This window comes from Oncorhynchus keta, chromosome 11 (assembly GCF_023373465.1).
Source record: "Oncorhynchus keta strain PuntledgeMale-10-30-2019 chromosome 11, Oket_V2, whole genome shotgun sequence".
Taxonomy (NCBI): domain Eukaryota; kingdom Metazoa; phylum Chordata; class Actinopteri; order Salmoniformes; family Salmonidae; genus Oncorhynchus; species Oncorhynchus keta.
The window spans coordinates 41,399,413-41,423,655 of NC_068431.1; the positions used below are offsets into that span (position 1 = coordinate 41,399,413).

The 24,243-nt window shown below is 44.9% G+C and overlaps 1 protein-coding gene across 15 annotated transcripts in view; it reads right to left on the reverse strand.

Moving 5' to 3' along the window:
• The window catches only part of LOC118389693 (RNA-binding protein Musashi homolog 2-like), a 335,623-nt gene that overhangs the window by 30,071 nt on the left and 281,309 nt on the right, over positions 1-24,243 (reverse strand). For all 15 annotated transcript variants that reach the window (XM_052457216.1, XM_052457217.1, XM_052457210.1 and 12 more), the window contains exon 10: positions 19,281-19,355. In XM_052457216.1, coding sequence (XP_052313176.1) covers positions 19,281-19,355 — 75 coding nt within the window. The remainder of the gene's footprint in view (positions 1-19,280; positions 19,356-24,243) is intronic.

The window sequence follows — 24,243 nt, forward strand, 5'->3', positions numbered from 1 at the left end:
ACACTGGGGAGAGACCAGCTTCTTTCGAGCTTTCCAGCGTTGCTCTCTGGGAGATCTGCCACTGTAGTGTGTCCCCTGTATTTTCATCTGGCAGCAGTTACCAGTTGCTATGGACCAGTTTTGGCGATTTGAATGCAAAACTGAATGCATCAAAACTATTTGTTTTCAGGCGCTCAAATTGGAGTTTGACATTTTGTGGGGGGTCGGAAACTCTTCTCCTCCTCATGGTCATGTTCATATCCACTCAATACTCATTGCAAGAAAATGTCAATTTCTCGTTATTCTTAGATTAGAGCCAATCTGTTAATCTCTTAATATGGTGTTCAAATATGCTCTGAACAGTATTTAGCAGAGTAGGACCGCCAGCTCTTTACTCAGTAAAATGGTGCAGTGCTCTAACATTTTAACTAATACCAGGATCATTACAGTGTGCAATTAAAGCAACACATTGAGCCTGTGTGTCTATGCCTCTATTACAGCATCGATGTAATTACAGTGCAGTCTCTCTCTAATGAACACACCCATCCCTGGCTGACAGAAACTCGTCCATGCCCAGGGCCTGACACCAGAGACGGCAGCCCCTATCTCCTCTCCTCTCCCCTCCCTCTCTCACACAGAGGAATGGCATGTCATTAGGCCTGACGACTAGCCTGACTCTTCACTCTGGCCCTAATACCCTTCTGCATAATCGAACAGCCCACATTATCCTGACAGGAACTGTTAATGAGAAAATTCAATCTCAGAATTCCGCCAGCCAGCCAGACAGCCAGATAGATGTGGTCTTGATCTTTTCAAAGCAGAAAGTGTTCTGTGTGTGTGTTCTGTTTTGGACTGTGTGTGATATGTTCCGTGTTCTCTGTGGGTTGTGTTGTGTGTGTGTATGGTCCGTGTGTTGGGCTGACCAGCAGCCAGACAGACACACAGGGAAAGTGTTGAGCCCTCTCTGGAGGAAGTCGAGAATGTTTCTCTGATGCTGTCGAGGTGAGAAGACCACCAAGGTGTGACCTATTTTCTGGGCCAGAGTCCCCCTACAGTTCTGCCCAGAGGGGCTCACACAGAGACTGATGAGGGGCAGGCAAGGGGCAGTTTAGAGGAGGCAAAAGGGCAGGGTCAGAGAAACCGCAACGGAGGAGAAAAACACATTGGTTTTCCCTGCTGAGAATGAGGTAATTCACACCTCTGCAGACACACTGTGAGCGTGAGCAAGAGCGCTGGTGTGAGGTGCCGTTGTGCTGGGACCGTAAGGTGGGCAAGAAGCAAGGAGCTGCCATTCCCAGAAAAACATCTCACAGCTCAGAGAGGTGAGAGAGAGGTGAGAGCTCAGAGACAGACAGACATACAGACCGACCGACCGACAGGAAGCATTTCACAATCAGTCCCCATTCTTCACAAGTCTAAGACGGCCCTGATTCCAACAGCCCTTCTGATATTCCACACCTCTCATTTAATCTCTTCAGAAAAACACAAATCAGCTCGGATGCTATGCTAATGACGGTCACGAACCCCTTCCTCTCTACAAACGCCAGCCCCGCTGTTGCCGTGCAGAAGAGCCCTCTGCTGGAGTCAACGCTCGTTTCTCTCTCTCTCTCTCTTCTAAGTACTGTATCTTCCCCTCCCTGCCATTGTCACGACGCCCCCAGTAGACCCTGTGGATTCAAAGTTAGTGGCAAGCAAAGTTGTGGAGACAGATTAACTTTGCAGGATTAGGTGGGTTAATTAATAGATCGCTGCGGCTCATTGTTTTGTGTTCAGGCGGTAAGAAGCCGCCCAAGAGAGGCGCTGCCGCATTAAATCAATTTCATGGCCCTTTTAATACTGACGAGATAAAGACAATATTTAGCTTTAAATTTGTCACTATTATTTGGCCACTTCAGTGGCTGCGCTCTCTTGGTGGAGACTGGGGACAAGGACACATCTGTTTATGGAGTGGGGGCCCGAGGGGGCCTTTGGGGACCTGTCCTCAGCGCTCTCTCCTCTCCTCCACCACTCTTCGGATGAAAGCACAGGCATTTGCTCCACTTCAACAGCAGAGAGAGAGAGAAAGAAGCACTGATTAGACTCACAGCAGCACTGCAGTATATACTTCCTCTCTTTGAGACTTTTTGTCTCCACCTAATTCAAAACAACATGAGGTAAGTCATCCATTCATAACCACAAAGCAGTCATTGACGTCCGGTAATACATTCCTTTTTCTTATACAAAGAGATTAGGAGAAACAGCAAAACATGGATTTCTCTTCACTTCCTTTGAGAGAGATCGTTCACAGCAATCTCGTCCCAGCTCTCCCCACAATACATCAGTCTGTCCTCTATATATAACCATCCTGACCCCATGCAGCTGTGTGACGCCATTACGCTCGCCTCTGTCCTCCATCTATCTCCCTTTCTCTCTCTATGAAACTACCACTGTTTTTCACTCCAATCTGTCATCCCGTCAAACCTTACACTCATCTATACCTAATCCATCTCACTAACTCTGCTCGTTTGTCACCGTTCTGTGAAACTCTATCCTTGCCAACATTTTATACCTCTCTCCTGCTCCATGTCCCCCACTGGCTTTATCTCTGTGTCCGGCCCCCTTTTCCCAGAACCCAGTGTGGCACGTCACTATGACGCTATCACTACGGCGATAGACTGATGCAGCGAGCGCCACACAGTAAGGTCACAGCCGTGTCAGTGTCCTCTGTATTGTACTCGGCTGTAGACCAACATCGGCTGCTACTCTGCACCTAGCAATGACAATGCACCACCAATTCCCTGCTCTGCTTAGCACTCAACAACTATATTTTGGAATATACAATGCTTGTATAACAATCCACAGGGCATAGCAAGAGTTGGAGAATGTAGCTGCTTTATTTTGACATAGTCATATTATTCACTCTTCTGTTTCCCCTTCCAATATAAGTGAACTCTCCTTCCACCCCTGGCCCCAGGCACGTACGTCCGTCTGTCTGTCTGTCTGTCTGTCTGTCTGTCTGTCTGTCTGTCTGTCTGTCTGTCTGTCTGTCTGTCTGTCTGTCTGTCTGTCTGTCTGTCTGTCTTTCCTGTCTGTCTGTCTGTCTGTCTGTCTGTCTGTCTGTCTGTCTGTCTGTCTGTCCTGTCTGTCTGTCTGTCTGTCTGTCTGTCTGTCTGTCTGTCTGCCTGCCTGCCTGCCTGCCTGCCTGCCTGCCTGCCTGCCTGCCTGCCTGCCTGCCTGCCTGTCTGTCTGTCTGTCTGTCTGTCTGTCTGTCTGTCTGTCTGTCTGTCTGTCTGTGAGGGGAACATAAAGTTCTCTGTATGGGGGGTGAGCCAACTCCAGAGGGGATACAGTATGTCTGTAAACACAGTCATGGCCCACAGGAGAAGACATGGAGCTCTGAGAGAGGCAGCCTCACTGTGGCTGCCCTGAGGAGAGGATGGGGAAGGTGGGAGGGGGAAATGGGAGGGGGTCACTCCTCCCGACATTCACTTTTACATGCACATTTGAAAAAAGAAATGGCAAAAATAAAAAACGACAAACAAGAGGGAAGGAAACGGATGCCATCTTTTCATCTCAAAACTGAGAAGAGGCCAATTGTTGTCATACCTCAGCACCAAGTCTCATCTTTTGTTGTTTTGGAAAAGGTTGTTTGCCAGCCGTATCACAGACAAGCTACAAATGAGCTGGAGAGAACCAGGTGGCGTTTACATGACCTGCCACACATGCACTAGGTGCTCATCTCTCCTGAATCAATGAAAACAACCACACAGCAAGTTCTCTTTCGTATAAGTGAAATTAATACTCACAATGTTTGAGCATGTGTGTCTGCGAGCATGCACTGGAGAGACTGGGTTTAAAAGACTGGGTTGTCTATTCATGTTGGCTAGTGTAGTTGTGTGTGTGTGTGTGTGTGTGTGTGTGTGTGTGTGTGTGTGTGTGTGTGTGTGTGTGTGTGTGTGTGTGTGTGTGTGTGTGTGTGTGTGTGTGTGTGTGTGTGTGTGTGTGTGTGTGTGTGTGTGTGTGTGTGTGTGTGTGTGTGTGTGTGTGTGTCTGCATGCGGTCAATGGGTTGGTGTATGTGTGCGTTCATCCTTGTGGATGTGTGTGTGTGTGTGTGTGTGTGTGCTTTCATCCTTGTGGATGTGTGTGAGTATGTATTTGAGAACACATTTGTGTCTGTCTGCTGGTGTGAACAGTGTCTCTTTCTGTGTCGATGGAGGCCAAAGGATTTAGTTTGGAATGAAACTGTTTGGTACACTGATCCGTTGTTATAAGGACTTCATGGGTTTTGATTTGGGAGAGGGAAAGTCATTTATAGAAATAGGGAGAAAGCCCAGAGCCCAGAAAAGCCTGGATTTATGCTGGTAATTACAGGAAGCGAAGAGATTTGGAAAGATCCCAAATCCCTATATCGGGGTTGCCCAACTGAAGGCCCGCGGGTGATTTTATTTGGGCCCCAGAGTTTTTTAATTTTTTTTATTGTTGGACATAAAAAGACTGTAAAAACACCAGCAAATCAACTCCAAGTTATTTTAATTTGGCAAATCTGTTCCAAGGTATTCCCACGCATAATAAGAGAGATATACTGTATGTGATCATATACAAAAGGTTTGAAATGATGTTTTAAATGAAATAAATGTGTATTCGTCACACGAGTGAAGAGTGAAATGCTTACTGTACTTACGGGTCCATCCCAACAACGCAGAGAGAAAGAAAATAGATGAATAATTGAAAAGTAAAATCCCCTAATAATAATAGTAATCATAAATACACAATGAGTAACAATAACTTAGCTATATACACGGGTCACCAGTCAAACATCATATCTGTTTGGGCTTGTTGCGGTCAATTTGCAGTCTACAAATGCTTTGCAATTACGTTCCAGCCCCCTGACCATCCACTCAAGAAACAAATAGGCCCGTAGTTGATGCTCCCTGCCCTATCTCCTCCTCTATAGAGCAGAAGACAGAAGGAACATCTAGCTACTGTAGCTGAGGAGGAAAGGTGAGTTTCCTCATGAACTACAATGAAGCAATATATTAATGCCACAACAGCCACAACACTGTAACACTTCAACCATTACAAACGTTGGTCCAGCAAATACTAGCGGTCACACCTCTGTAAACACGCACACGGCTACCCAGCAGCGGCACACGAGCCACGTTTCTGCGTTTCATACAGCTACTGTATGGTGAGGGAATGATAAACGACCCCGGCCTATATTACTTTGTCATCGCGTCTTATAGCGTCTATAGTTTATGAGGGTGACTTACTTGGATCCTGAGAGAGATGTTCACACGTACCATTTAACTTTGAAAGACTTTCAGACCGATTATACCGACGGTGTTGGAGTGCACTGGAGCAGTCAGAACATTTTGTCTAACAAAATAAATAATCCTCAGCACAGACACAGCTCATGGAGTGCCGAGGCAATCTGCTGCAGAGTTGAGAGAGAATCAGGAATATGGAGATGTCCAGCCTCAGTAGTTTTCAGGTTATATACCTGTAATACCATAAACCTGGCATGGTCATGATCTACATAGTCATGATGGACATGGTCGTGCCTCCCGATCATCAATTTTATGCTGGTCTCTGATCTAGAGTTAGTAGAGACCCGGCCAGGACACACAGCTGGGTCTTTATCTGGAACTCTGTGTCGGTGTAACATCCCAATCTGATCTAGAATCAGGTCTCAAAAAAATGACAGTTTTAAGCCTGTGGGATCCTGTTGAATCAAAGAGCCAAGTGCAGAGGGTGTGTTTATTTTTACTATCCTTGTGGGGACCAGAAGTCCTCCCAAGGACAGTAAAACAAGTGGGGACATTTTGCCAGTCCCCACAAGGAAAAAGGCTATTTTAGACTTAGGGGTTATGCTTAGTGCTACATTTAGGCTTACGTTAAGGGTTAGTGTAAGGGTAAGATTTAGGGTAGGGTAATATATAATTTTGAATGGGAATCAATTGTTTGGTCCCCACAAGGATAGTAAAACAAATGTGTGTGTGTGTGTGTGTGTGTGTGTGTGTGTGTGTGTGTGTGTGTGTGTGTGTGTGTGTGTGTGTGTGTGTGTGTGTGTGTGTGTGTGTGTGTGTGTGTGTGTGTGTGTGTGTGTGTGTGTGTGTGTGTGTGTGTATTTGTGTCTACTGGACACCGCCCTCCTAACAAGATGCCAGTGTGGTTCTCCTGGGACCTGGGGCGTTGATATTAATTAGACTAGGCCACCTACAGTAGGCCCCCTGTCATTAACACCCAAGTAAACAGCTTTAATTTGTTGTGCATTAATAATGGTCCTCTCGGTACACCAAGGAGGAACAAACTTAGACAAGGGGAACAAACTGAGGTATGCTAAGATGAAAGAGAGTAGCTTAAAGTGTCAGGTCATCAACGCAACTCAGAGCTCAGATTAATCCCCTAGCTGAGGGGTGTATATTTCTACGGGACAGGAGCAGTGCGTGTGTGTGCACGCTAGTGTGTAGCAGGCATACTACACACTCATCACTGTCGCCACTGCTTAAACCATGTTTTACGGTACACAATTACACCTTTACTGCCATTCAATACAAGGCGAAACAGTTCTCTCAATAATGTGAGAGTAATACATTGGTTGTACTTGGCATAGTCAGGCTCCGAGCACTCAGTGAGTTATACAGCAATTCTGCTATACGACCTGCCACTGATTGAGGAAGTCATAAACAATGTATGAGTCAAAATGGAGGCCCAGTGTCGGGAGGGATTGTGTTGTATTAATGAGTGAGTGTAGCTGCTGAGCCATGCGCTGGGAGAAGAGGCTATAGAGGACTGGAGAACCATTAGTGCTGTCCAGAGGACAGAAGAGAGGAGAGGAAAGAAAACAAGGAGAGGAGGCTGGAGGAGGGCACTTGCTGATTTCGGAACCCTGGTGGGTGTTTGGCCTCAAGAAGAAAGAAGAAGAGACTCTTCAGTCTCATAACATCAACATATTCCTCTCCTCTCCTCCTCTCCTGTAGGTCCGGAACCAGAGGCAGAGCAGAGGAGGTTCTGTTCCAGTCTGGTAGCTCAATAGAGCAGGGGTTCTCAAATGTTTTGGGGCCTGTGGACCCCTTTTGTGTTAGCAAATTCATCAGGGGCACCTGAGTGAGATTAAATAAAAAAATTAAAAAAGGAGTTTTACCATGAGACTTGCAGTGCATGGCTGGACAAACCAAGTCTTGGACCCTAGGAAGGAACATTTTAAAGGACGCTGCTTGGCATTGGAGAGAAAATGTTGTAGTTTTCAAGCTAATTCCCTACAATAGAAAAACTTGCCGTTTTAAAGCTTAAAGTCCAGTGTTTCCAGATTTCTTCAAAATATGACATATGAATTCATTACAATATGAGTCAAATATTTTTCCTTCCAAAAAAATGGTAATTAAGAATGTTAAAAAGCAGCTTTTCTATGTTGGAATTGTGTGGGCTTACTCCAAGAATAGAATGGTGTGGGAATATACTGGTCATGAGAAATCTTCATGTGAGTTACAGGCATTCTGTTAGAGATGCACGTTTTAGTTGTTTTGTTTGGATTCTTTATTCATGCTTTGGCCACAAATACGAGTATATGACGAGTCAACAACATTATTTGGGTATGAGTTTACAGAACATGAACCTTTAAAAGTGAGATTTTCACTGGATAGTTACTTTAAATTACATTGTATTTATGTTAAAAATATATATGATTTTGTGAATACAAGAAGTATTGGAGCTGAACAATTGATAATTGGTGGAGTACTGTGGATAAAAATGTCCTTGTGAGCCTCCCAGGCCCATGTTGCCCAGGGTTAAGAAAATAAATTGTAGATGAATAATATTATATTGTATATCCCTTAGCTAAAATTTGTCTTCAAAGTAGCCACCCTTTGCCTTGATGACAGCTTTGCACACTCTTGGCGTTATCTCAACCAGCTTCATGAGGTAGTCACCTGGAATGCATTTCAATTAACAGGTGTGCCTTGTTAAAAGTTAATTTGTGGACTTTCTTAATGTGTTTTAGCCAATCAGTTGTGTTGTGACAAGGTAGGGGGGTATACAGAATATAGCCCTATTTGGTAAAAGAACAAGTCCATATTATGGCAAGAACAGCTCCAATAAGCAAAGAGAAATGACAGTCCATCATTACTTTAAGACATGAACGTCAGTCAATCCGGAAAATGTCAAGAACGTTGAAAGTTTCTTCAAGTGCAGTCGCAAAAACCATCAAGCGCTATGATGAAACTGGCTCTCATGAGGACCGCCTCAGGAAAGGAAGACTCAGAATTACCTCTGCTGCAGAGGTGAAGGTTCCTTAAAGTTAACTGCACCTCAGATTGCAGCCCAAATAAATGCTTCACGGAGTTCAAGTAAGACACACACCTCAACATCAACTGTTCAGAGGAGGCCTTCATGGTTAATGTTCTGCAATGAAACCCCTCTAAAGGACACCAATAATAAGAAGAGACTTGCTTGGCCCAAGAAACATGAGCAATGGACATTCGACCGGTGGAAATCTGTCCTTTGGTCTGATTAGACCAAATTTGAGATTTTTGGTTCCGACTGCCGTTTCTTTCTGAGACGCAGAGTAGGTGAACAGATGATCTCCACGTGTGGTTCCCAACATGAAGCATGGAGGAGGAGGTGTGATGGTGTAGGGTGCTTTGCTGGTGACACTGCCTGTGATTTATTTAGAATTCAAGACACACTTAACCAGCATGGCTACCACAGCATTTTGCAGCGATACACCATCCCATCTGGTTTGCGCTCAGTGAGATTATCATTGTTTATTCAACAGACCTCCAGGCTGTGTAAGGGCTATTTGACCAAGAAGGAGAGTGATGGAGTGCTGCATCAGATGACCTGGCCTCCACAATCACCCGACCTCAATCCAAAATAAGATGGTTTGGGATGAGTTGAACCGCAGAGTGAAGGAAAAGCAGCCAACAAGTGCTCAGCATATGTGGGAACTCCTTCAAGACTGTTGTAAAAGCATTCCTCATGAAGCTTGTTGAGAGAATGGTAAGAGTGTGCAAAGCTGTGATCAAGGCAAAGGGTGGCTACTTTGAAGAATCTGAAATATAAAACATATTTTGATTTGTTTAACACTTTCTTGGTTACTACATGATTCCATATGTGTTATTTCATAGTTTTGATGTCTTCACTATTATTCTGCAATGTAGAAAATAGTAAAAATAAAGACAAACTCTTGAATCAGTCCAAACTTTTGACTGGTACTGTATATATATATATACACTACATGGCCCAGAAGAGTGGAGGATGTTATAGCAGCAAAGGGGGGACTAACTCCATATTAACTCATATGACTTTGGAATGAGATGTTCGATGAGCATCTGTCATACTTAATATATATATATATACACATTGATTGCACAAAACATTAAGAACACCTTCCTAATATTGAGTTGCAGACCCCTTTTGCCCTCAGAAAATCCTCAATTCATCGGGTCATGAACTCTACAAGGCTGCTGGCCTATGTTGACTCCAATGCTTCCTACAGTTGTGTCAAGTTGTCTGGATGTCCTTCGGGGTGGTTGATCATTCTTGATACACACGGGGAACTGTTGAGCATTAAAAACCAGCAGCGTTGCAGTTCTTGACACTTACTGGTGCGCCTGACACCACCATATCCCATTCAAAGGCACTTAAATATTTTGTCTTGCCTATTCACCATCTGAATTGTGTCAAGCAATGTTCCCCTCAAAAATATGTAACCGCTGAGAAAATGTCAGGTCTGCTGAGCGCAAACATCCAGCGTTGTGAAGATTCTATACAAGCCTTTGGTTAGTTTTAACAGTGGTAGGCTAGTGTGGCTATTTGATCATAATGTAGGCCTACCATAAAAACCAATGGCGAAAATGCATTCCATAACATTTGGAAATAGCTGTTCTATCATTCAGCCTACAGTAGCAGCCAATGATAAGTGTTCAATGTAGACCTACATTCAATGAGACTTTTGAAAAAACATGCAGGGCTTGACATGAACCTGTTTATCCACTTGTCCTTCAGACAAGGAGGTGACTGAACATGTTGTTGTGTTCTTTGATGCAAGAAACCACTTTACAAAATGAAATGCATCATTATTCCCATACCATTATTACAGAGAATCAGACAAGTTACGCTACCCTCTGCCTATTGGATACTTAGCTTAGTCAAACCTGTTTCAAAATATATCACTGCCCTTTTAAAACAAAAAATAGCTCTTTACCTGACTCGCTTTTCCATGATGCCTAGAAATGCACAAGTTTTGTGCTCTTGTAGGAAGCAATCACTAACCCATTGCTGACTACAAATTATCTGGGCTAATAACTCACTAACTAGCAAAGGATAAGAACAAATGTACAAATGTGCACACTACATGTAGCTCTCGCTTTGACCTCAAAACAAGTGTATCTACTCATGACCACTCATGCTGTAAACACAGTCCAGTTCAAAGTGAATGGCACAGATCCATACATGGAAATGGTGTATTTGCATATAGGCCTACTGCAGCTCTGATTGGTTATGGTGCACCGATCTGTGTAGAGTACAGGGAAAACTCTAGAAAGTTCAATCTCGTGCTTCTCTGCACGCACTGATATTTCTTCTGCAAGGCAGTCCTGCATGCAGCTTAGAGGGAACATTGGTCTCAATGCTTAAAAATCCTTCTTTAACCTGCCTCCAGCTCCACTGATTGAAGTAGATTTAATAAGTAACCAATAGGTTTCACCTGGAATCACCTAGTCAGTCTATCTCATGGACAGAGCATAATATTTTGTATACTCAGTGTATATTGAGATCTAGTCACGCAGTACCTAGACCCCACTTTGAGAACCCCTGCAATATAGGACACTGGGCTGACAGCAATACTGTCTCCTCTGTCTGCCTCTGTCACAGCAGCTCATCTTAACCATAGCAGACGCTGGAGCATCAAGCTCCACAGTGGGCTGCTGCGTTCTGGCTGCACTGCTGATCTGTCTATAGCTCACACTGAGGATTAAGACTTTGGGGCTTCATTTTTCCCACCAGCTCAGGGCTGGGCCATCCATACGGCCAGTATGTCACTGAGCATTAGCCAGGTACAGAGATGCTGTGGCTCCCCTCCCAACCCACCCACACACACACTGGGCTGGAGATGCCTTATCCATTAGACCCTGTGTGGCTCCGCATAGACACACAGCCGGCAGAGCCCTGCTAGGACAGCCAACAGCACACTGCACTGGGCTCTGACTGCAGCATGTGTTTACAGAGACAGGAGGGACACAGTTAGAGCAGTGGAGCTGATCTGGGACCAGGCTGCAGGGCCTGCTCTTGGTCTACATATAACTACACAGAGTAGTGGAGATGATTTGGGACCAGCCTGCAGAGATACATAAGTTTTGACACCGCACTGCAGACTGACGTCAGACCTGCAGTTTCACCAGAGTTAATGATGACAGAACCATGGCCGGAGAGAAGTGCTGTGTGAGTGTGCAGATGATGCCGCTCGTCATGCCCTATTTTAAGGCCTGTGACTCGTGGAATGCCACTGCCTCCACACGTCCATTGGGTTAATGAGCAGCCTTTCCAATTAGAGACAATCTGTGAGTCAGTGTGGTGTCAGGCAGTCTGCTAACAGCCACCCCCCCCCCTCTTTACAGACCTCCAATCTTTCTCTCTCTCTTTATTCACCTGGAGTCCATAACCACTCTCATCTCATCCCCATACCCACACAGAGAGTTGCCCCCCCCCACACACAATCTACACTAAGTAAACCAAATGCTGTAAATAGCTGGCTGGAACGGACGGTTGAGTAGATGGCTATGGCGAGGTGTTTACCCATCAGTACCATTAGACTGGATGTGCATTTAACCCCTCCATCCTCCACCATCTCTTTCCACATCACACGTCAGGATGTCAAGTCCACGCAGCGCCTGCTTTTAATGAGAACACTGGCCTAGGGTCAGGATGTGTGTGTGTGTGTGTGTGTGTGGGGGGGGGTGTACATACATTATGCATGGCTATGTTTGATATATAACTTAAATGTGTGTTTGTGTATGTGGTGTGTGTGTACACCAAGGTAATTTGTGTGTGTGTTGCGTGCCTATGTTTGCATGAAGAAGGGGTGAAGGCGACTGGTCTATTTTCACAGCATCTTTAAGCATGTGTGTATATGTCTACGTACACATCAATACACACCAGGGATTCAAACAGCAGCCATCGCTGAAATGAAAGCCGGAAGAATCTTCATCTCTGAAATGGGGGAGACATCTATGCAGGAGAACACAATAACTGTTGCCAGCTTGGCATTCCCAAACACTTCTTCCAGATGGCTTATCTCCATAATGACATCGCAGCTCTTCGGCGTGCCCGAATAAAACAGGGAAAGTGAAGAAGACGAGGCGGATGTTATTTCCTCTCGCATCACCTTTGATGATGAGGGTCAGGTTGGAGGAGGTGACGCCATGGCAGCTAGGGTGGGGAAGACTCTCACACCTGACCCCTTAACCCCTGGTCAAGATTGGTCCTCTGTCTCTCCGGTCTAGCCCATGTCTTTATTGAGGGTTTCAGGAGGGTTTCTGGCGATCTGTATTCCCTGCTGGATTGGAGCAAGTTTATAGTAACACAGAGAGAGATGCTCACTCCTGATTTTCAAACGTCTGTTTCTGTCCCATAGAAATGAGGGAGTGCTCTGGGCTGCTGAGTGACTGGCTGTGTTGGTAGAGGTGGTGGAAGGAGAGAGGGGGACGTGGGTTGGAGAATACGCAGGGGACGGACGGTACAGTAGCATACTGTGGTCTCCAGTACTCTTATCTGCCACCGAACAGAGCTGGCACGGCTGATATTTGTGAAAACAGCAGGATGTGTTGACAAGGCCAGGAAAAACACTGTAAAAAAAAGTACTCTGCCACAAAACCGCTCCACACACACCACCTCAGTGATAGTGTAGATGTGTGTGAAAAAAAACAGATAATCTGTCCACCAACAGATGTACTATAAGTGAAGAATTAGCTCCTTACATTACAGTAGGTCCTCTATGCCAGCAAACCCTTCTAAATTAATTTCTGATCATATTAAAGTTATCACAGTGCCTAAAATAAAACTTCACAATCACAATAGAGGTCAATACCAGCGTACTGCACAAAGCCACCTGCACCAAGCCAGTCCATCCAATCAAATACTGACACAAAACGTCAATAAAAAACTCAATGACTTGCGCAATACTAATGACACCATAAAACCACTCATGTATCCAAAGACAACATAGATATTAGGCAAATGAGTGCCAGTGGCCTATATGCAGCCATATGCAACACTCTCCAAGCTCCACTCTATCCCCTTCCTCTCTGTCTTACAGTCGGTGCTTCAAAACAAAATGAGCTCCACTCCCCTGGCCAAAATCCATTTTTAACCTCCCAAGCAACCGAGATTACTGCAAATCCCTGGAAGCTACAAGGACCGAGAAAATGTGTTTTCACCTTGCATGTTCTACATCAAGGTCATGGACTATGAGAGACGGGCTGCCTGGAAGAGGAATACGCTGTGTGGTGGTAGTGGGGAGGCAGGAGTAGAAGATCGTTTTACAGGGAAAGCCAGGGGGGATTTGCTAGGAGTGAAAAGTTAACTTTCCACCATCGCCCTGCCTGACGCTTCACCTCTCACTGCCGCAGCGCCCTCTTCCTCCTGTCTGATCAGAAGGAGGAAGGAAACATTGCACCTGCTCTTTTACCAGCCACACTAATCTCCCCATCTCCCCATCTCTTCATCTCCCCATCTCTTCATCTCCCCATCTCTTCATCTCCCCATCTCTTCATCTGCCCATCTCTTCATCTCCCCATCTCTTCATCTGCCCATCTCTTCATCTCCCCATCTCTTCATCTGCCCATCTCTTCATCCCCATCTCTTCATCTGCCCATCTCTTCATCTCCCCATCTCCCATCTCTTCATCTGCCCATCTCTTCATCTCCCCATCTCTTCATCTGCCCATCTCTTCATCTCCCCATCTCTTCATCTCCCCATCTGCCCATCTCTTCATCTGCCCATCTCTTCATCTCCCCATCTCTTCATCTGCCCATCTCTTCATCTCCCCATCTCTTCATCTGCCCATCTCTTCATCTGCCCATCTCTTCATCTCCCCATCTCTTCATCTCCCATCTCCCCATCTCTTCATCTCCCCATCTCTTCATCTCCCCATCTCTTCATCTGCCCATCTCTTCATCTGCCCATCTCTTCATCTGCCCATCTCTTCATCTCCCCATCTCTTCATCTGCCCATCTCTTCATCTCCCCATCTCCCCATCTCTCTTATCTGCCCATCTCTTCATCTGCCCATCTCTTCATCTCCCCATCTGCCCATCTCTTCATCTGCCCATCTATCTCTTCATCTGCCCATCTCTTCATCTGCCCATCTCTTCTGCCCATCTCCCCTCCCCATCTCTTCATCTGCCCATCTCTTCATCTCCCCTGCCCATCTCTTCATCTCCCCTCTTCATCTCCCCATCTTTCATCTGCCCATCTCTTCATCTCATCTCCCCCCATCTCTTCATCTGCCCATCTCTTCATCTGCCCATCTCTTCATCTGCCCATCTCTTCATCTCCCCTTCATCTGCCCATCTATTCATCTCCCATCTCTTCATCTCCCATCTCTTCATCTGCCCATCTATTCATCTCCCCATCTCTTCATCTGCCCATCTCTTCATCTCCCCATCTCTTCATCTCCCATCTCCTCATCTCCCCATCTCTTCATCTCCCCATCTCTTCATCTGCCCATCTCTTCATCTGCCCATCTATTCATCTCCCCCATCTCTTCATCTGCCCATCTCTTCATCTCCCCATCTCTTCATCTCCCCATCTCTTCATCATCTTCATCTGCCCATCTCTTCATCTCCCCACCTCTCTCATCTGCCCATCTCTTCATCTGCCCATCTCCACATCTGCCTATCTCTTCATCTGCCCATCTCTTCATCTCCCCATCTCCATCTGCCCATCTCCTCATCTGCCCATCTCTTCATCTGCCCATCTCTTCATCTGCCCATCTCCCCATCTGCCCATCTCTTCATCTCCTCATCTGCCCATCTCTTCATCTCCCCATCTGCCCATCCCATCTCTTCATCTCTTCAAGTCCCCATCTCTTCATCTGCCCATCTCTTCATCTCCCCATCTCCTCATCTGCCCATCTCTTCATCTCCCCATCTGCCCATCTCTTCATCTGCCCATCTCTTCATCTGCCCATCTCTTCATCTGCCCATCTCTTCATCTGCCCATCTCTTCATCTCTTCCCTCCCCATCTGCATCTGCCCATCTCTTCATCTGCCCATCTCTTCATCTCCCCATCTGCCCATCTCTTCTGCCCATCTCCCCCCATCTCTTCATCTGCCCATCTCTTCATCTGCCCATCTCTTCATCTGCCCATCTCTTCATCTGCCCATCTCTTCATCTGCCCATCTCTTCATCTCCCATCTCTTCATCTGCCCATCTCCCATCTCTTCATCTCCCCATCTCTTCATCTCCCCATCTATTCATCTCCCCTCTTCATCTCCCTCTTCATCTGCCCATCTCTTCATCTCTCCATCTGCCCATCTCTTCATCTGCCCATCTCTTCATCTCCCCATCTGCCCATCTCCTCATCTGCCCATCTCTTCATCTCCCCATCTCTTCATCTCCCCATCTCTTCATCTGCCCATCTCTTCATCTGCCCATCTCTTCATCTCCCCATCTCTTCATCTGCCCATCTCTTCATCTGCCCATCTCTTCATCTCCCCATCTCTTCATCTGCCCATCTCTTCATCTCCCCATCTCTTCATCTCCCCATCTCTTCATCTCTTCAAGTCCCCATCTCTTCATCTCCCCATCTCTTCATCTCCCCATCTCTTCATCTCCCCATCTCTTCATCTGCCCATCTCTTCATCTCCCCATCTCTTCATCTCCCCATCTCTTCATCTACCCATCTGTTCAAGTCCCCATCTCCTCATCTGCCCATCTCTTCATCTGCCCATCTCTTCATCTGCCCATCTCTTCATCTCTTAATCTCCCCATCTCTTCATCTCCCCATCTCTTCATCTCCCATCTCTTCATCTCCCCATCTCTTCATCCCCATCTCTTCATCTCCCCATCTCTCTCTTCATCTGCCCATCTCTTCATCTGCCCCATCTCTTCCCCCATCTCTTCATCTGCCCATCTCTTCATCTGCCCATCTCTCTCATCTGCCCATCTCTTCATCTCCCCATCTCATCTCCCCATTCATCTGCCCATCTCTTCATCTGCCCATCTCTTCATCTCCCATCTCTTCATCTCCCCATCTCTTCATCTCCCCATCTCTTCATCTCTCTCTTCATCTCCCCATCTCTTCATCTCCCCTCTTCATCTCCCCATTCTTCAAGTCTCCCATCTCCCATCTCATCTCCCATCCATCTGCCCATCTCTTCATCTGCCCATCTCTTCATCTCCCCATCTGCCCATTCTTCATCTGCCCATCTCTTCATCTGCCCATCTCTTCATCTCTGCCCATCTCTTCATCTGCCCATTCATCTGCCCATCTCTTCATCTCCCCATCTCTTCATCTGCCCATCTCTTCATCTGCCCATCTCTTCATCTCCCCATCTCTTCATCTCTTCATCTGCCCATCTCTTCATCTGCCCATCTCTTCATCTCCCCATCCCCCCATCTCTTCAAGTCCCCATCTCTTCTCTTCTCTGCCCATCTCTTCATCATCTCTATCTGCATCTCTTCATCTCTGCCCATCTCTTCATCTGCCCATCTCTTCATCTCCCCATCTCTCTTCATCTCCTCCCTGTCCCATCTCTTCATCTCCCATCTCTTCATCTCCCCATCATCTATCTCATCTCCCTCATCTCTTCATCTCCCCATCTCTTCATCTCTACATCTATTCATCTCCCCATCTCTTCATCTCTACATCTATTCATCTATTCATCTCCCCATCTCTTCATCTCTACATCTATTCATCTCCCCATCTCTTCAAGTCCCCATCTCCCCATATCTTCATCTCCCCATATCTTCATCTCCCCATCTCCACATCTCCCCATCTCTTCATCTCCCCATCCCTACATCTCCCATGCCTCCACTGAGTCAATCTACCGACCAGAGACATGCACTGTAACATCAGTGTATCATCATATCTGAGGCTGGCTGGGTGGGGGCCATGGTTTCTACCCCAGCCCCACAGACACCAGGAGACAGGTTTCCACATGGGCCTGTGCTTTCATACCTATCCAGTCTACAATAATGACACTGGCAGGAGGCCTAGTGGAAGTGTAGTAGTCCTCTAAATACGGGTGGTTTAGAGGGAGGAGAGAGACAGGGAGTTTGGGAGGAGACAGAGAAAACAGAGGAAGGCAGGGGTTTTGGAGGGGGGGCAGGGAGGGAGGCAGGGGGGTCATGTGGGAGGCAGGAGGGAGAAGAGAGTGGAGGCTGGCATATAGGGCGGAGATAGCCTTTGGTGGTGAACAGGGAGGGGGCGTGGTAGGGGGGATGTAAGAAGGTAAAATTGGCCCTCTGGTTAAGGTGCTGTGTGTATAATGAAGGGATAGTCGGGTTTACCCCAGGTGCGCGCATTGACATCAGGCCGTGTATGTATGAGGGGGAATAATCACAGGCTGCTGATATTTCAATCCCCTTCTCAGGGCTTAGTCACATCACCGGCTTCTCTAGCGCCTGACAATTCACCCCACTCTCATCGCTCCATCCACAGACAACACCTCGTTATTTATTTATTCAAGCATTTATTCATCTATTTCAATGCACTTACAGTGTACAGCACGAAATTCTCCAGCATGGGCCCGTTGATTTGAATATAAACTGCCGTCCGCGACTCCGTGCGGATGGGAAGGCAACATGATCAATACTTGGCCTAGGGATAGAGCATTTAACATGGAGTTTGATTTATACTTCAAAAGTTCCAATTACTCTGTCAAAGGCCTGGAGACTGGTGGCCGTTTTAACAGCTGAACAACTGCACAGCTTTATGATGCCCTTTAAATAAAGTTTAACACGACCAACCTCCTGCATTAAAACATCTATAGGCCCTAAGTGTGTCATAAACAACATACAGTAATGTGCTTCATCATGTCATGTCTAGGGCCAGAAGATTCTGTATTATGTGGTAAAAGGTCACATCTCCCAATAAAATGTCCCATTGAAGAGATTTGGAATATAAAAGCAAATGAAACTAATGCAAATAAAGCCAAACATTACCTCTACCATACATAGAGTTGTATTGATTCTATATGCAGACAGATGTAAAGGTATAGGTTAGCAGGAAATCATCCCTGCAGATTTCCATCTGGCCCTTCTCATGTCTGAACATCTTTCATGTTGGTAGGACCCTTCTACAAAGAAGAGATGAGTAATCTATTGTTTCCTGGCCTTCCTCTATCCTCCTCCTCTTTCTCCCTCCCAGTCCTCCTGTCCTCCTACAGCTCTCAGCCCAGGCACCTCTGACAAATGATTATGTCTGACCCCAGGGGGTAACACCTGTGCCCCCCCCACCCCTGTCCACCCCTGTCCCTATTTCAAAAACCTATTACATAGATCTGAGCTGCTGTCAGACATTTCCCATTCTGCCTTATCAGTGGCGGGACTGATGTCTGGCACGGCAAACAGACTCTGTGTAAAGTGCTTAAATAAAGCATGAAATCAACAGGATGCCTGCCTGAGGCGTGCTGTATCACAGCGCCACATCTCCCTGGCCAGAGGGCCCCACCCGCAACCCCGCTCTGCCTCCCACTGCAGGCTGCAGGTACAGCTGCTCACCTTCACACAACATGTGCTCCATTTGGGTTCATCAACCGGGACTCACCCGGCTCCAAGTCAACGCTTTTAACTCATTTTAGTTTTTGATGCACATAGGGCTGGATATAAAAATACTTCCAATCTGACTCTGTGTGACTGTGTGTACGTCTGCCATTTTTCTGCCTCCCGACAGATGGATTTGCATACATTGGGAGTGAGGCTGAGGGCTTGAAAATCCCTCCTCCATTTTAGCCGTTTGGTCATGGTGGCGTTCATACACGGGCTAAAAAGAGTAAGCTATTTACACCACATACTGCAGCTTTCAACAGGCTGGTTCAGAAATCCAGACACGTAACACACTTATCACTCACTCCACAGCTTATCTGGTGTGTTTGTTTTTGTGTGTGTGTGTGTGTGTGTGTGTGTGTGTGTGTGTGTGTGTGTGTGTGTGTGTGTGTGTGTGTGTGTGTGTGTGTGTGTGTGTGTGTGTGTGTGTGTGTGTGTGTGTGTGTGTGTGTGTGTGTGTGTGTGTGTGTGTGTGTGTGTGTGTGATGGAGGGAGGGAGGGAGGTGAGCTAAACAGGGCTGTAAGACAGACATGTGAAGAGCAGAGAACTTACCAGGGAACTGATAGCTGTAGCTCGGGGCGAATCCAGTGTATCCACGGCCGTACGTCGCCACAATGTTCGGGTAACCTTGAGAAAGAAAAGGTACAAAACACATTACAGAACTTAATTCGGCAAAAAGGCACTGCAGTGGTGGAAAATGTACCCAATTGTCATACTGGAGTAAAAGTAAAGAACCTTTAAGAGAATGACTCAAGTAAATGTGAAAGTCACCCAGTAAAATACTACTGGTCCAAAAGTATTTGGTTATACTTAAGTATCAAAAGTAAATGTAATTGCTAAAATATACTTAAGTATACTGAAGTATCAAAAGTAAAATGATAAATAATTTTAAATTCCTTATATTAAGCAAACCAGACGGCACAATATTTTTCAGTTTTTTTTATGGATAGCCAGGGGCACACTCCAACACTCAGACATCATTTACAAAGGAAGCATTTTTGTTTCGTGAGTCCGCCAGATCAGAGGCAGTAGGGATGCCCAGGGATGTTCTCTTTATAAGTGTGTGAATTGGACCATTTTCCTGTCCTACTAACCATTCAAAATGTAATGAGCACTTTTGGGTATCAGGGAAAATGTATGGAGTAAAAAACACATACTTTTATTTAGGAATGCAGTGAAGTAACAGTACTAGTAATCAAAAATATAAATAGTAAAGTAAAGTACAAATACCACAAAAAAACAAATTAAGTAGTACTTTCAACAATTTTTACTTAAGTACTTTACACCACGGAGGCATTGTCAATGCTTTCTGCCTCTGCCAGAGGGATATAGACATGCAAATATCTGGACTACACTGGGAATACGTTTGTATAAAACTTTGCATAATGCTTTCATGAGTTATCCTCTGGGTCCAAATGTTTGTATTTTCCATACCCCAAAATAAAGTATATCAAATCAATCAACCAATCAACTGAGGAAGGCCACGCATCAAGAGCTGTCATGATGGCTTAGCATGAATAAATAGCCTGTACCTTCCCTGTTCCACCAGCCTGATGGTGACTGATGAGGCTCTAGGACAAAATAACTGTGAACCATATCAATATCCAAATTGGCTTGGATGATATACTGTATGTATATCTATCATGTGCTGCAGCACAATCTAATATGCAGACTAAAATCATAATAATATATATGTAAATAAAAACACAGCTTTAAAATGAGTGTGTGTGTCATTTCAAAATGAATTTGCCATCTGTTGTGGTTTTCGTAGCTACCAGTGCTGACGCAGAATGTTGACGACGGGGCTCAGTTATTCTGGGTCTGTTTATTCCTTTGCATTTGTCATGGTTGGTGTGGAAATTAGCAATAGGGCTGACCCCGTTTAGTAGACTGGTCGATTATTTGGTGGATAAACTGTTGGCCGACCGAGATTTTATTTGTGGCGAAGTGGCAAATATATACAGTACCAGTCAAAAGTTTGGACACACCAACTCATTCAAGCGTTATTCTTTTGTTGACTATTTTCTACATTGCAGAAAAATAGTGAAGACATCAAAACTATGAAATAACACATGTGATCATGTAGTAACCCAAAAAGTTTTAAATCAAAATATATTTTATATTTGAGATTCTTCAAAGTAGCCACCCTTTGCCTTGATGACAGCTTTGCACACTCTTGGCACTTACATTTTTTATTTATTTCACCTATATTTAACCAGGTAAGCTAGTTGAGAGCAAGTTCACATTTACAACTGCGACCTGGCCAAGATAAAGCAAAGTAGTGCGACACAAACAACAACACAGAGTTACACATGGAATAAACAAGCGTACAGTCAATAACACAATAGAACAAAAGAAAGTCTATATACAGTGTGTGCAAATGGCGTAAGGAGGTAGGCAATAAATAGGCCATAGTAGCGAAGTAATTACAATTTAGCAGATTAACACTGAGTGATAAATAAGCAGATGATGATGTGCAAGTAGAGATACTGGTGTGCAAAAGAGCAGAAAAGTAAATAAAAACAATATGGGGATGAGGTAGGTAGATTGGGTGGGCTATTTATAGATGGGCTATGTACAGCTTGCAGCGATCGGTTAGCTGCTCAGATAGCGGATGTTTAAAGTTAGTGAGGGAAATATAAGTCTCCAGCTTCAGCGATTTGTGCAATTAATTCCAGTCACTGGCAGCAGAGAAGTGGAAGGAAAGGCGGGCCAAGGGAGGAGTTGGCTTTGGGGATGACCAGTGAGATATACCTGCTGGAGCACGTGCTACGGGTGAGTGTTGTTATCGTGACCAGTGAGCTGAGATAAGGCAGAGCTTAACCTTCTCTCATTTACATTCTATCAACCAGCTTCATGAATGCATTTCAATTTCTTCCTTCCTAATTTCTTTCCTTTTTAATGCGTATGAGCCAATCAGTTGTGTTGTGACAAGGTAGGGGTGGTATACAGAAGACAGCCCTACGTGGTAAAAGATCAAGTCCATATTATGGCAAGAACAGCTCAAAAAAGTAAAGAGAAACGACAGTACATCATTACTTTAAGACATGAAGGTCAGTCAATCTGGAAAACTTAAAGAATTTAGAATGTTTCTTCAAGTAGAGTCGCAAAAACCATCAGGCACTATCATGAAACTGCAGAGGATAAGTTCATTAGAGTTAAATGCACCTCAGAAATTGCAGCCCAAATAAATGCTTCACAGAGTCCCAGTAACAGACAACATTAACTGTTCAGAGGAGACTGAATGAATCAGGCCTTCATGGTCGAACTGCTGCAGAGAAAACACTACTAAAGGACACCAATCAGAAGAAGACACTTGCTTGGCCCAAGAAACACGAGCAATTGACATTAGACCGGTGGAAATCTGTCCTTTGGTCTGATGAGTCCAAAATTGAGATTTTTGGTTCCATCCGCTGTGTCTTTGTGAGACGCAGAGTAGGTGAACGGATGATCTCTGCATGTGTGGTTCCCACCATGAAGCATGGAGGAGGAGGTGTGATGGTGCTTTGCTGGTGACTCTGTCTGTGATTTATTTAGAATTCAAGGCACTTAACCAGCATGGCTAACACAGCATTCTGCAGCAATACGCCATCCCATCTAGTTTGTGCTTAGTGGGACTATCATTGTTTTTTTCTACAGGACAATGACCCAAAACACACCTCCAGGCTGTGTAAGGGCTATTTGACCAAAAAGGAGAGTGATGGAGTGCTGCATCAGATGACCTGGCCTCCACAATTACCCAACCTTAACTCAAATGAGATGCTTTGTGGATGAGTTGGGCCGCAGAGTGAAGGAAAAGCAGCCAACAAGTGCTCTGCATATCAACTCTTTCAAGACTGTTGGAAAATGATTCCTCATGAAGATGGTTGAGAGAATGCCAAGAGTGTGCAAAGCTATCAAGGCAAAGGGTGTCTACTTTGACAAATCTCAACTATAAAATATGTTTATTTAACCCTTTTTTGGTTACTACATGATTCCATATGTGTTATTTCATAGTTTTGATGTCTTCAGTATTATTCTACAATGTAGAAAATAGTAAAAAATTAAGAAAAACCCTTGAATGAGTAGGTCTGTCCAAACTTTTGACTGGTATTGTATATAAACCGATTTATGGCACACGAGACAACTGTCTGATTCACATCTGTCTCAGTGGACTAATCCACTGAAGAGGCCGCAGGGATGGCCCACCAGTATCACCAGTAGTAGCCTACATTTACTGTTAATTCCCATCATTTCTAATCTACAGTGTTTGTTTGGTTACGATAATTTCTGTTAACGCATTCAATATATTATTATTACAGTCTTACCGTTGTCATTGTAGGAGTGGACATGTTGTTTGCAGAGCACACAACCTAGGCTTCACTTGTGAGAAAAACATTTTTGGTTTATTTCATTCCTCTTATGAGTTGTCAATTAATTCATTGACAGGAGCGCTCCAAACAAAAGACAATCTTGATTATGCATAGAATTAGACCTAGGCTACTTGTCCTGCACGCAAAGGTTTCTATCCATGAGTCTGGGTACCAGGCCATTAGGACCTGATGGTAGTTAGCAAGTTGGGTAGTACCAAAGCATGTATAGAGTATATAAAAAGGAGATTACTGTGACTCAGCGGTCACATGTAGGCCTATAAATATGTAACGATGTGCTTTGAGAGTCGGGAAGCAAGTTCAGGGAGTGAGTGTTTTAATAAATATACACAATATAATACAAAATAAGAAACACAAACAAAGCACAGACATGACACAGGAACAGAAACAATGACGCCTGGAGAGGGAACCAAAGGGAGTGACATATATAGGGCAGATAATCAAGGAGATGATGGAGTCCAGGTGAGTGTCATAATGCGCAGATGCGCGTAACGATGGTGACAGGTGTGTGCCATAACGAGCAGCCTGGTGACCTAGAGGCCGGAGAGGGAGCACACATGACAAAATGTGCCAATAGTTCCTCAATGTAGCCTATTTAAAAGTCTTTCCAGCTCTCTCCCTTTCGATAACCACAACATGAAAGGGAAAATAAGGAAATAAGGAAAATAATGTCCAGTGGAAACATAAAAATAGGCCTACCTGATTACTTCCAATCCCATGCGCAAATAGTCTACAGCTGTGTCTGTCTGTCCGAAGCTTAAACAATGTGGCAAGTTAGCTAGCATGATCAGGCTGGAGTTAATATCTGATGCAATGTTTCAAGTTATTTTCAGACAGGCCATGCGTAGCCAATGTGATTTATAGGATATTTATTTTTATCAGGATATTTTCTGCCTGCAGGCTGCAATGTTTTTATTTGTTGGTTTATGTAGACTATTTTTACATATTGGCAATGGCAATAGAAGTCATTTTTTGTATCATTTTCATTTCGATAGATTTTTGACGTTACATTGATTTTGAGGCATGAAGACTTTAATATAAATTAAATGAAACTGTTCCACAAAAATGTGCATATGAAAATTATAACTGGCACGCAGATCAGTAGAAATGGTACGATAACTTGGCACTCCAAATGGAAAAGGTTG